Source organism: Danio rerio, chromosome 22 (genome assembly GCF_052040795.2).
Source record: "Danio rerio strain M-AB ecotype USA chromosome 22, GRCz13ab, whole genome shotgun sequence".
In the NCBI taxonomy this organism is placed as follows: Eukaryota; Metazoa; Chordata; class Actinopteri; order Cypriniformes; family Danionidae; genus Danio; species Danio rerio.
The window spans coordinates 9,282,304-9,294,843 of record NC_141042.1 but is presented as its reverse complement, the minus strand read 5'-3'; the positions used below and the strand labels follow the sequence as shown (position 1 = coordinate 9,294,843).

The window sequence follows — 12,540 nt, the reverse complement described above, 5'->3', positions numbered from 1 at the left end:
GGTGAAAGAAATACAACACAATTTCATTTACATTGACTTACAGAGCTCTTCTGGAAGTTTTGAGGACTGTTGATAGTCTGATGAGACACTCGTCTGATTTCTTGAATTTCTGAAGCTCAAACTCCTCCATTTCCTCCTCTGATGTCAACAACACAAAGACCAGAGCAGACCACTGGGCAGGTGAAAGATCAGCAGATGAGAGACTTCCTTTGCTAAGGTGAGTCTGAATCTCTTTCACCAGAGTTTGGTCGTTCAATTCATTCAGACAGTAGAACAGATTGATGGATCTCTCTGGAGAAAGATTCGCTTCAAACTTCTGCTTAATGTACTGAACTATTTCCTCTTTGCTCCAGTCATTTTCATCTCGCTGTGTTAACAGACCTCGTAAGAGTCGCCAATTGGACTGAAGAGACAGACCGAGGAGGAAGCGAAGGAAAAGGTCCAGGTGTCCATTGTCACTCTCGAGTGCCTTGTCCACTGCAGTCTTCAGCAAATCAATCATGGACTCATTTCTGTTTCTAGAGTTTTGATCAAACACACTTTTCTTGTTGATGTCTAGTAACAGATGTGCATAAAGGGCTGCAATAAACTCTTGAACACTCAAGTGAACAAAGCAGTACATGGTACCAAGAACAATCCCTGTTTCCTCTTTAAAGATCTGGGTACACATGCCTGAGTAAACTGAGGCCTTATAGACGTCAATACCACAGGCTTCCAGGTCTGTGTCATAGAAGATCAGGTTGTTTCTTTGGAGATTATCAAATGCCAGTTTCCCCAGTGAAAGGATGGCGTCTTTATCCCAGGACACATCTGGTGTGTATTCTCCATCATACTTTCGTCTGCTCTGCTGGACCTGAAAGCGCAGAAAGTGTGTGTACATCTGTGTCAGAGTCTTGGGAGTGTCTTCAGTGTTTGATTCCTGCAGTGTTTTGGAGGCATCATCAGCCTGATTGTTTTTCACATCATTATTTCTCTTCTCCTGTAAAATGTTCTGGAGAACAGTGGCTGAAATCCAGCAGAAGACTGGGATGTGGCACATGATGAAGAGACTCTTTGATTGTTTAACATGATCAATGATTTCTTTGGCCTGATTCTCATCTGTGAGTCTTTTTCTGAAGTACTCCTCCTTTTGTGCATCATTGAATCCTCGTATCTCTGTCAGCCGCTCGATACAGTCAGGAGGAATCTTACTGGCAGCTGCTGGTCTGCTGGTGATCCAGATGAGAGCAGAAGGAAGCAGATTTCCCTTGATGAGGTTCGTCAGGAGAACATCCAGAGAGGCTGGAGATGAAACATCAGAGCACGTCTTATTACCAGCAAAGTTCAGAGGAAGACGACATTCATCCAATCCATCAAGGATGAACAGGACTTTGAATCGATTCCTTCTTGTAAGGTTCAGTCCTTTTGTCTCTGGGTAAAACTGAGTTATAAGCTCCATCAAACTGAGTTTTTCTTTCTCCTTTAAGTTCATCTCTCTGAATGGAAGAGGAAATATGAAGCTGATCTCTTGATTTTCTTTTCCTTCAGCCCAATCCAGAACAAACTTTTGAGCAGAGACTGATTTCCCGATGCCAGCGACTCCTTTTGTCAGTACAGTTCTGATCTGTTTGTCTTGTTCAGACGCTTCAAACAAATGTCTGCATTCAACCTGTATCTCTTGAGCTTCATGACGTCTGGAAGCAACTTCAATCTGTCTGACTTCATGTTCAGTATTGACCTGTTCACTGCCACCCTGAGTGATATAGAGATCTGTGTAGATGTTCTTCAGGAGTGTGGAGTCTCCTTGCTGTGCAATTCCTTCAAACACACACTGATACTTCTTCTTTAGGTCACATTTCAGCTGATAAATGAAGAACAGCTCATCTAAACAGAACAAATAAAGTTATATTTTATTTTATTATATTTTATAATTATCTCTTGTATTTATAAGTGATAATCTGACAGTCTCTTACCTTGAAGAGTATCAGCAGCTTCATCTTGCTTCATTTCTCTCAGGAAGTAAAGTGTGAGATCAAGAGCTGCTTCTTTTATTCTGCATTTGTTCTCTTTAAAGTCCTTTACAAAATATTGTGCATTTTTTTTTTGCAATATTTTCTTAAGCTTTTCCAGCTCATTCTTTAGATACTTTATTATTTTGTTCTCGAGATCCTAAAAACCAAGAAAAAAAAACATTTAAACCTATTTTTTCAACATTTTTTGTTATTATTATTTTAAATTAATATTATTTTAAATCCAATTACATAAAAAAATATTACCTAGCTTTTAAATGTGAGTACAATTAATGCACAACAAATGAAGTACAGTAACTTATCTTTATAGTGAAAAACAACACAACTTTGATTAAAATAATTTACAAGCAAGCCAGAATACTGTACATAACTCCCTTTGTGAAGGTAACAAACTCTTCCAATAGAAAAACTTGGGCAACAACAGCAAAAGAAATGTGTGTAGAATTAGGGTGTATTAGTATTACAGCCTTATTAGTGTAGCATAAACACATCAAATCCTTATTTTAATTTCTTGAAGCTAACCCAGGATCCAAAGTTGAGCAAACTTGATGCCATCCCCACTGTGATCATGTAGCAGTGCGATAATCACGGCCCACCGATATTGATTGACAGGCACTCATCACATTCTCTGTTATCCTTTCAGTTTACTTTTCAGTCATACATAGCAGAATTTTGAAAGAATTTTTATTTAAAAGATGGATCTATTTCACCTGATCCAGCTTCAAAAAGGTGGCTAAAGCTAGCATTTTCTTACATATCAGTTCAATCACACAACAGGAATATATACATTTTCTGCAACGTATAATAAATGATCTGATGGGTATTTTGAATTGACATTTCATAGACACATTCTGGGAACACCAAAGACTTATTTTACATATTCTAAAAAGGGGAGTAATAAATGTCTTTTCACATTTTTTCCACTAATCGTTCGACTTTTTTCCCTCCCTTTTCTATCTCTACCCTAAATGGAAATCTGAAATGGCCACTGCATATAAAAGGACTGCTAATACATCTGAATGTACATTGTTTTTTTTTTATTCTAATGATTAAAAAATATATATTAAATGACCAAAAAACATGGAGTGACTGTAAAACACTTTGTAGTAGCAGCTTTTCCTGTTTTTTTATCCATTTTTATTTTTTTATTATTTAACCAAGTCAGGACTAAATTCACCCAGGATTAGGGTTGGGTACCGAAACCCGGTACCATTATAGCACCGATACCTTGGTAACCGGTATGTACCGGTATTAAAACAGCGTATGAATTTCGGTGCCTATTTCGGTGCTGCGGCAAAAACGTAAGAAGCATCAAAGGGGTGCACGAATAAAGGCACACATAGGCGTTGTGTCACACCACCACTAAACATTTAATTCTGAACAACTTTGAGGAACACGAACAGGCGATATCAGGCGTTTTTTAATGTCGCTAGGGCACAGACGCAAGCATCGTAGTACAGCGCATTTAGCCTGGTTTTCGGTGAGCGAGTGCGACACTCTTCAGATCTACACGTGATCACGTTCGTCCAATTTGCTTAAACTAAGCATTCTAAAGCGTATTTTACAAGCAATGATTCTTACACAGCAACCGTCTTTACAAAAGTTGCGTGTAACGCCCGTTTCAGACAGCAAGCGAAAGCAGTGCGTGAGCAGCGCGTATGGAGAGCAGAAGCAACACAGGCGTTTGCCTTTCACACCAGCTGCGTCTGCAGCACGCAGCTCTTCGGCAGCTACTGCAGAGATCAACCTATCTCTATTTGACTGTTATAATAATATTTATATAATATAGTTATAATGATATTTATACATGATCAAACTAGTGTTTCTCTCTCCGCTTCAGTAATGTCCAGCGGCAGAGTAACAGCTCGTGCAAAGGATGAGACGGACAAAAGTAATCAATGCATGCCCTTCTTTTACTTATTTTCGTGTTGTCGGGTTTACGGTGCAAACAGCTCTCGGGTGGAATAACTTGAGTGAACATAAAACAAAGCCGAGTAAAACTTTTTTCCTCTGCTTCAGCTGCACAGCACACAGCGAGTTCACATCATCCAGCATGCGTGTCGAACTACACTACCCACTTCGCTATGGACTACAACTCCCTTAAATAGCAAGATCTTAAAGCGACCACTCCCCTCTCCTACAACACTTTTGAGTTAAAGTTATTTAATTATCTTGTTTATGAAGACTGCAGAGTGATGCATGAAAATAAATGACTTCGAATAATGTTTTAAGTATTTTGTGATATATATGTTAAAATGTGCTCCTAAAATATGTGGCCACTGCCCGCCCCCCACAGGTTAATAGTAAGCTAATGTAATTTCATAATGCAAATCTTAATTTCATGCTATAACCAACAAATAATCAAAGGAAATGTATTAATGTAATACAAAATGAATTTTTGTTTACATTAAACTGTAATTATTTTCTTCTATTAAAATTATATTTTGTCAAATAAAATATTTTTGTAGAGTCATCCACCATAATTTTGTGGCTAAAAAGTATCGATTCAGGCACCGTTTTGGCACCGGTTTCGTTTTAAAAGTATCGATTTAGCACCGGTATTGAAAAAAACCCAAACGATACCCAACCCTACCCAGGATAGCTTGAAAATCCCAGCTTAGTCCGTTAACTTGCTTTTGTGCAACTCTCCTCAGGTCTTACTGAATACATTTGTTGTCAAGTATACTTTGTTGTTGTTTCTGCCAGAAGTCCAGTTGTAACAACTCTTATGTAATGAAAATGTACCTACAGAAACTAGACTTACAACAAAAACAACACTAAAACCTTAACTAAAGACAAACTGCAAACGTCACTAAAGACAAATTGTGAGTGATTAAAGCCACTGATTTCCAAGAAAATTAATTAATCAGAAAGTTTGTTTGTGAAAAGTATTTTTACTACCTGGAAGATGGACAGGAAATTGTCTTTGTTATCCTTGTGTTTCCTGTGAGTATGGATGTCTGAGTCGAATAATGTCTCATATTTCCCACTGTAAACACATAAAATATTGTACATTACTGCACTTGTGGGTGAAATATTACATAAATCTTTATCATAAAAAATGGCCTGTTTAAGTTCACAAAATTGGATGTGGGATCTAAATTTCTTTTGAGCTTATAACATTAAGCACTAGATTTACAGTGAAAGAGCCTCTATTATAGGTTTTTGAAAATGACTTTCGATGCAGTGTTACACAGCTCTTAGTAAATGAAAACATCCAGCTGAGGTATATACTAAAAGTGCAGAATGTCTAAAATTATTGATTCTTTAACGAAATAATTGACTCAGATTTGAATAAACGAATCGAGTTGGGTTCGGATCTTTTGCTTGATCGCATCGACCTCAATACGGTACATCTCCAAATATTAACATTTACATTTAGTCATTTAGCAGATGCTTTTATCCAAAGCGACTTACAAATGAGGACAAGGAAGCAACTAACACAACTATAAGAGCAACAATGAATAAGTGCTTTAGGCAAGTTTCAGGTCTGTAAAGTCTAAGAAGGAAAGCATTAGTAAATTTATTTATTTATTTATTTATTTTTTTTTTTTTTTGGGAGTACAGTTAGTGGTATATACAGAAAGGCAATTGCAGATTAGGAAGTGAAGTGGAGACTAAATAGTTGAGTTTTTAGTCGTTTCTTGAAAATAGCGAGTGACTCTGCCGTTCTGATGCAGTTAGGGAGTTCATTCCACCAACTGGGCAGATTGAAATCTGAGCGTTAGGGAAAGTGATTTCTTCCCTCTTTGGGATGGAACCACAAGGCGACGTTCATTCACAGAATGCAAGTTTCTGGAGGGCACATAGATCTGCAGAAGTGAGAGCAGATAAGAAGGGGCACAGCCAGAAGTTGCTTTGTAAGCAAACATCAGAGCTTTGAATTTGATGCGAGCAGCAACTGGCAGCCAGTGCAAACAGATGAGCAGTGGAGTGACATGTGCTCTTTTAGGTTCATTAAAGACCACTCGTGCTGCTGCGTTCTGGAGCAGCAGAAGAGGCTTGATAGAGTTAGCTGGAAGCCCCACTAGTAGAGAGTTGCAGTAATCCAGTCTGGAGAGAACAAGAGCTTAAACAAGGAGTTGAGCTGCATGTTCAGATAAGAAAAGTCGGATCTTTCTGATGTTATAGAGTGCGAATCTGCACGATCGAGCAGTTCTAGAAATGTGGTCAGAGAAGTTTAGTTGGTCATCAATCGTTACTCCAAGACTTTTCACCATTTTGGATGCAGTAATGGTTGCCCCATCCATCTGGATTGAAAAGTTATGGAGTAGAGTCGGGTTGGCAGAAACTACAAGCATTTCCGTTTTTGCGAGGTTCAGCTGAAGATGATGATTTTTTATCCAGTTTTGAAATGTCCGACAGGCAGGCTTAGATGCAAGCTGGAACCGAGGGATCATCAGGATGAGAGGTATAGCTGGGTATCATCAGCATAGCAGTCGTAGGAAAATCCATGTTTCTGGATTACTGGTCATAGAGATGTCGTGTTGATGGAGAAGAGAAGTGGCCCAAGAACAGAGCCTTGAGGTACCCATATGTACTTCCAGTTTCGTTAAAATGTGAACGTGCTTTCCCTCCAAACAGTAGTGGAGGCGTGGGGGATCATGGGACTAATCATGACACGAAGATGACAATCACTGACAGATGGAGATTCGGCTGCGGGGAATAAAGGGTTAGAGTTCATTTTCACAACAACACCACAGTATAGCCAACCACGTGCTGTATTTGTTCTTGTCATTTTTCAGATTTTTGATGCAAAAACCTACGCTGCAACGCGGGATTCATTGGCCGTTTGCTATTGAAGAAGCAGCAAAGACTATAGGACTTTGTCTGACTTTGACAAGGACTTTGTCAGTAATTTTTACTAGGGATGCACCGTTATGGATTTTTTGGCCAATATCGACAACCGATAACATTTCAGACTTGAAGGCAGATAGCCGATATGTATAGGCTGATAATTATAAATTTTTCAAAATGTTATATTTTTATACAGCAAACTTTATAAAAGATTGAACTGCTCTTTTGAACTGAATAGTCTATACTCAAAGCAAAAAAGCTGTAATTTCAAAATTGCAAGGTGATTAAATAGACCAATAAACACGATTTCACATAAATCAGCATGCAAAAAATTATTTCATTTTCATCATAGCAAATTAACATGCAACTGACTGTTGCATAAAAAGAATAGGTTAAAAAACAAAATTGGATTTTCACAACAAGCAAGTTAAATATATTTTAAATAAAATGAAAAAGAAAGAGCTAAAGACTGAAACCCGCTCAAATGTTCTTGAATAAAACCTGTTACAGTGATGTTCATATGAACGATGTAATGTCAGAAAAAAAACTTTTTTTTAGAGGTTAAAAGCTATATACAGATAGTATTACTTTAGAAAATACGGCTTAGATTTATCCTATTTGGCGTTTTAGATTCTTTTGAACACATGCAGCTGCTGCTTGTCAATCAGACAACACTTCTGCGCTCGTTCTTGCTGTCAATTGCGGGAAATATGATTGATGAAAAGTTAATGATAAACCACTACGAGTTTTACTCAACTCAAACACAAAGCATAATAAAAAGACAGTTGTTGACAGCCCCTATGCTGGATTCAGTGACCGGCGCACCTCTCCTCCGTGCTGCTGTGAAGGCTCTCAGATCAGACTTTGTGTGTTTATGTGTGTGTGTGTGTGTGTGTAAATAGTGAGTAATATGCTGGTATTTAACTGCATTATTTTATTGGATTTCTGCATTGGGCTCTCGCATATTTTCTGCTACTTCATACTGTAGCTGTGGTGGGCATTTCTCTCTGTCTTGTGCTTAACGCAGTCGACCAATCGCAATAGACTGGGTTATCAGTCAAATTAGCACAGATTAGCTTCGCGCTAAGGAGGGGTTTAAAAACAAATTGTAACGTGATCCCAAAAAATAAGAAAACAAATATTAAATGAATCACTGAACAATTTATATGGGATTCGCTGGGATAATTAGGTAAAAATAAATGCATAAGACAATGAAAGTGTTTTTTGAACTTGCACGCATATCAGCATGTTGTTGCAGACTCCCAAAACATAACCTTTTTAAATGCATAATAGGAGCTCTTTAACCCTTAAATCTCTTGTAACAATTTTGGACCTAATAAACAATCAACTGCAAAATAAAAACAGCAATAAGAACTGGTGAATAATAATCATTTTGTGCTTGTTCATCATACTGGGCTTGGGCCCCTGTCCCTTTGAATCTCTGCCCTTTAGACATTGCGTAGGACTTTTTACTAATAGAAAGAATGTCCAAACAGGGTTCAGTCAACAAGCACAACATTAATATCATGAGCACCTCAAAATATTTTGAATAATGATTTACTTAAACTTTTGTAATGCATTTTGAGAACATTTAAATTGTTGTACAATTGTATTGTGGTTGTTCATCGCAAAGCCAAATGCATGAAGATATAATGATTTTTTTTAAATAGGTTAAAAGGGAATCAAATTAATTTGTATTTTTTATAAACTTTACTATAACAAAAATATGGCTACTTCTCACTGTTTAACTATTTCTCACTATTTAAAAGCATTAACTAACATTTACCTTTTAAAAAGTGTTACCAATTGCCCCTTTTCATCCCTAAGCAATTTAGTTTGTTTCAAACATGTATTTACTTTTACCATTAATATAAAATAAAGCAATAAATGTTTTGGTTATTATACAAAAGATTTGTTGGTTATCAAAAACTGTTTAGGAGCAGTTAATTGCAAAAAGAAACACTAATACCGGCAGAAGCTTATATTAGAAACTAGATAATGACATGAAATACCTTTTAATGGTTGATGGTGTTTCTTCATTGAAGTTTGGTTGTCCACCATGTTTTGAATTGTCACTCTTCACAGACACAGAACTGGACACATGTGAACCTGATCTTACACCATTGACACAAAAATAAATTTAAATAGAAGAAAATGTATTACATGAATACTTCAGTCTGTTTTAAGATGTTTTGTGTGCAAATAGTTTGAACAATTTAAAGTTAAAGACTTGTATGTTTTTTTAAATAATGTTTATTAATGATATATGTAGTATGTAGCCATTGGAAGGTTTAACATTATTTAAAAAAATGCACATTTATTTTGGACTCTAGGAATCACCATGATTTTAGGTCATATCTTTGTTAATAAGATCTTCCAGCAAAATCATATAATAGAAACTAGATAATGACATGAAATACCTTTTGGTAGTTGATGGTGTTTCCTCACTGAAGTTTGGTTGTCCACCATGTTTTGAATTGTCACTCTTCACAGACACAGACAGAGAACTGGACACATGTGAACCTGACGTTAAACTAATCACACAAAAATAGGTTTTAATTAGAAGAACATTTATGAAATACTTCAGTCTGTTTTGAGAGGTTTAGTGTGCAGTTAGTTTAAGCAATTTCAAGTTAACGACTTGTACGGTCTCTTCAGTAATGTTTATTAATGATGTATGCAGTATATGACCAATGGAAGGTTTAAATATTTTTTTAAAAAGCACATTTATTTTCGACTCTGGAAACCACCATGATTTTAGGTCATATCTCTGTTAATAAGATCTTGTTCTATAAAGTACTGTCTTGACTCTGAGTTCAAAAACTTCTGCTGTTTAAGATTTTGTGAAAACAGCCACAGACTTACCTCTTTTTCTTTGAGACAATCGTCTCAAATCGAGAGTCTTGTCCTTGCACTTTTGACATACTGTAGACCAACAGATAAACAATCTTTGTTGCTGAAAACAATCAGACGCTCATGAGGAACAGAACATGACAACGTCACTCTGAGATGACCATCATGACAGAACACAATTAGTATGTGTTATTAAATGACACCATAATCATTCATTCATTCATTCATTTATTCATTCATTCATTCATTCATTCATTCATTCATTTTCTTGTCAGCTTAGTCCCTTTACCAATCCGGGGTCGCCACAGCGGAATGAATTGCCAATTTATCAAGTTTTTACGCAGCAGATGCCCTTCCAGCCGCAACCAATCTCTGGGAAACATCCACACACACAAATTCACACTCATACACTAGCCTACCCAATTTACCTGTACCACATGTCTTTGGACTGTGGAGAAAACCGGAGCACTCAGAGGAAACCCACGCGAAGGCAGGGAGAACATGCAAACTCCACACAGAATCGCCAACTGAGCCAAGGTTCGAACCAGAGACCTTCTTGCTGTGAGGCGGCAGCACTACCTACTGCGCCACTGCTTCACCACACCGTAATCATTTAATTTAAATCACTCCTACACTCTAATATGCAGATATTAACAAATGCGTTTAGCTAAAAAATTTTTTTGCTAAAAGTTTCATGAGTGTAATCAGCAAATGCTAGAGTAATTGGCAGTTCATTCGGCTGTGACAACTCATAATAAATTAGGGACTAAGCCGAAGAAAAGTAAGTAAAACATATGTTATTAAAAAAAAAACAGCAATTTTTGTAACATTGAAACGTTTAGGCCTAATAATCTAACGCAGTGGTTCTCAAATTTTTTTTTTTTTTTTTTTTTTTATCAAGTACCACCTCAGAAAAAAATTGTCTCTCCCAAGTACCACCAAAATAAGTAGTATTGAAATACAGTAACGTATGCCCAGTAAAGCAGCTACAACTCTGTGGCAGATTACCGGTTGTATGTCATATATAACATATTATATACATCATTTTTGATAAATTTTGAAATATATGTAGCAGGTACATATTTCATTCCTCCGCGTACCACAGTTTGAGAACCACTGATCTAACGCATCGACTCAAACCGGATGAACTGGATTGCCCACCTTCACTAGCGCGGATCACGTCTGCACAGGATCAAACACGACGCTTTAATATAAGGTAAAAAAGCATAACTAAGTTGAAACCTTTAAGCATAGTACAAATATGCTACAATATTCGTAGTTTTCAAAGGCTTTCTTGGGATTATATAATTACTTATTGCTACCTAGGTAAAGCTTTTTCGCGTTATTCTTTTGGAACAGGTAAAGTATCGCTTGATAACACTACATACTGAAAATTTGTTTAAATAGCCTAAACGAAAATCCTTCTTAATTCTCTCAAATTATGAATAAATATACTTACAGTAGTACACACGGTCTTGCGCAGCAGAAAAATAATCCAGAAGTCTCTAAATGCTTTCGGTTTGGGGCACTGTTTACACACACCTGAGGTGATTTCCGATTGTCACATGACACGATTGGAGAAAATAAATGTTGATCAGAACCTGCTTTGTCTCATTAGCGCCACCAATTGGACGCAGATCACAAACGCACTGATTGTACTAACAGCAGTAATGAACATACTGCCAATAAAATAACTCAATTCATGTAGGTTTTAAAAATATAGCCTTTCTCCTGGTATTTACTGCTGAAAATTGTGTCACTCAATGTGAATAGAATTTACATATGATATTATTTTTTAATACTACAAAGTTGTCCCATTTACAGCCAATTTAATTTATTCAACAATATACTCTGCCCATTTTCATTCCTGTCTTTATCACTGCCTTCAGTGGTATCATTCAGCATTAGCAGGATCATCAGTACCATATACATACCGGATGAACTTGAATAAATAAATAAAAAATGTAACTGTTGCACATGTTCTGTTTAAGATCACAATAAAGTGATTTAAACTGCGTAAACTGCAGCTTTTTGCACAGAATATACCAAAAATTCATTAAACTGTCCTGATAATCAGAAATATGATTATCCACAACAAAAAGATTTTAAGTATAAGAATAAACAAAACAAAAAAGCAAACAGCAACTTGAAAAGCAGCATTAGTTAGTACATTTAAAATAAATATATATCATATTGTTAATTCATAATTTGAATTACACAATCCCGTGTATAACAAATACACATCAAAAATAAATTAGCAGTTCATACCCTGGAGCTCCAATGTAATCAGTAAGCTAGGCAATATATCATGAGCATACAGGCTAACTTAATGGAGAAAACGGCAGCTGAATACAGTAAAATAACATCATCAAAACTGCTAAACTGATCATCAAAATCAAATGTTAATTAAAATGTATTTATTTGCATATTATTGCTTGACACAAACATTCATTCATTTTTATCTGCTTTTCTGGGGCCGGGACACAGGGGCAGCAGTCTTAGGAGAGAACCCCAGACTTCCCTCTCCCCAGAAGCTTCCTCCAGCCCCTCCGGGTGGATCCTGAATTGTTCCCAGGCCAGCCGAGAGACATAGTCCCTCCAGCGTGTCCTGGGTCTTACCAGAGGCCTCCTCCTGGTGGGACATGCCTTGAACACCTCCCTAGGTAGGCATCCAGGAGGCATCCGAAACAGATGCCTGAGCCACCTCAGCTGACTTCTTTTGATGTGGAGGAGCAGTGGCTCTACTCTGAGCTCCTCCCGGGTGTCAGAGCTTCTCACCCTATCTATAAGGGTGCACCCTGCCACCCTTTAAAGGAAACTCATGTCTGCCGCTTTTATCCGAGATCTTGTCCTTTCAGTCATGACCCAAAGCTCATGACCA

General features: G+C 37.1%; 2 protein-coding genes across 6 annotated transcripts in view; one reads left to right on the top strand and one right to left on the bottom strand.

Annotated features, from left to right (window-relative positions):
* The window catches only part of LOC147838404 (NACHT, LRR and PYD domains-containing protein 3-like), a 42,962-nt gene extending 31,727 nt beyond the window's left edge, over positions 1–11,235 (bottom strand). For 2 of the 5 annotated variants that reach the window (XM_088651631.1, XM_087303337.1), the window contains exons 1-7: positions 11,119–11,235; positions 9,672–9,762; positions 9,227–9,340; positions 8,819–8,920; positions 4,911–4,998; positions 1,953–2,148; positions 42–1,863 (exon numbers count right to left, since the gene is read on the bottom strand). In XM_088651631.1, the coding sequence (XP_088507757.1) occupies positions 42–1,863; positions 1,953–2,148; positions 4,911–4,998; positions 8,819–8,920; positions 9,227–9,340; positions 9,672–9,730 (2,381 nt within the window). In that variant the 5' untranslated portion in view covers positions 9,731–9,762; positions 11,119–11,235. The remainder of the gene's footprint in view (positions 1–41; positions 1,864–1,952; positions 2,149–4,910; positions 4,999–8,818; positions 8,921–9,226; positions 9,341–9,671; positions 9,763–11,118) is intronic. The other 3 variants (XM_087303339.1, XM_087303340.1, XM_087303338.1) reach the window with 3 other exon arrangements.
* Positions 1–12,540, top strand: part of LOC147838394 (uncharacterized) — a 900,722-nt gene that overhangs the window by 457,712 nt on the left and 430,470 nt on the right. The gene's annotated exons all lie outside the window — the stretch shown is intronic.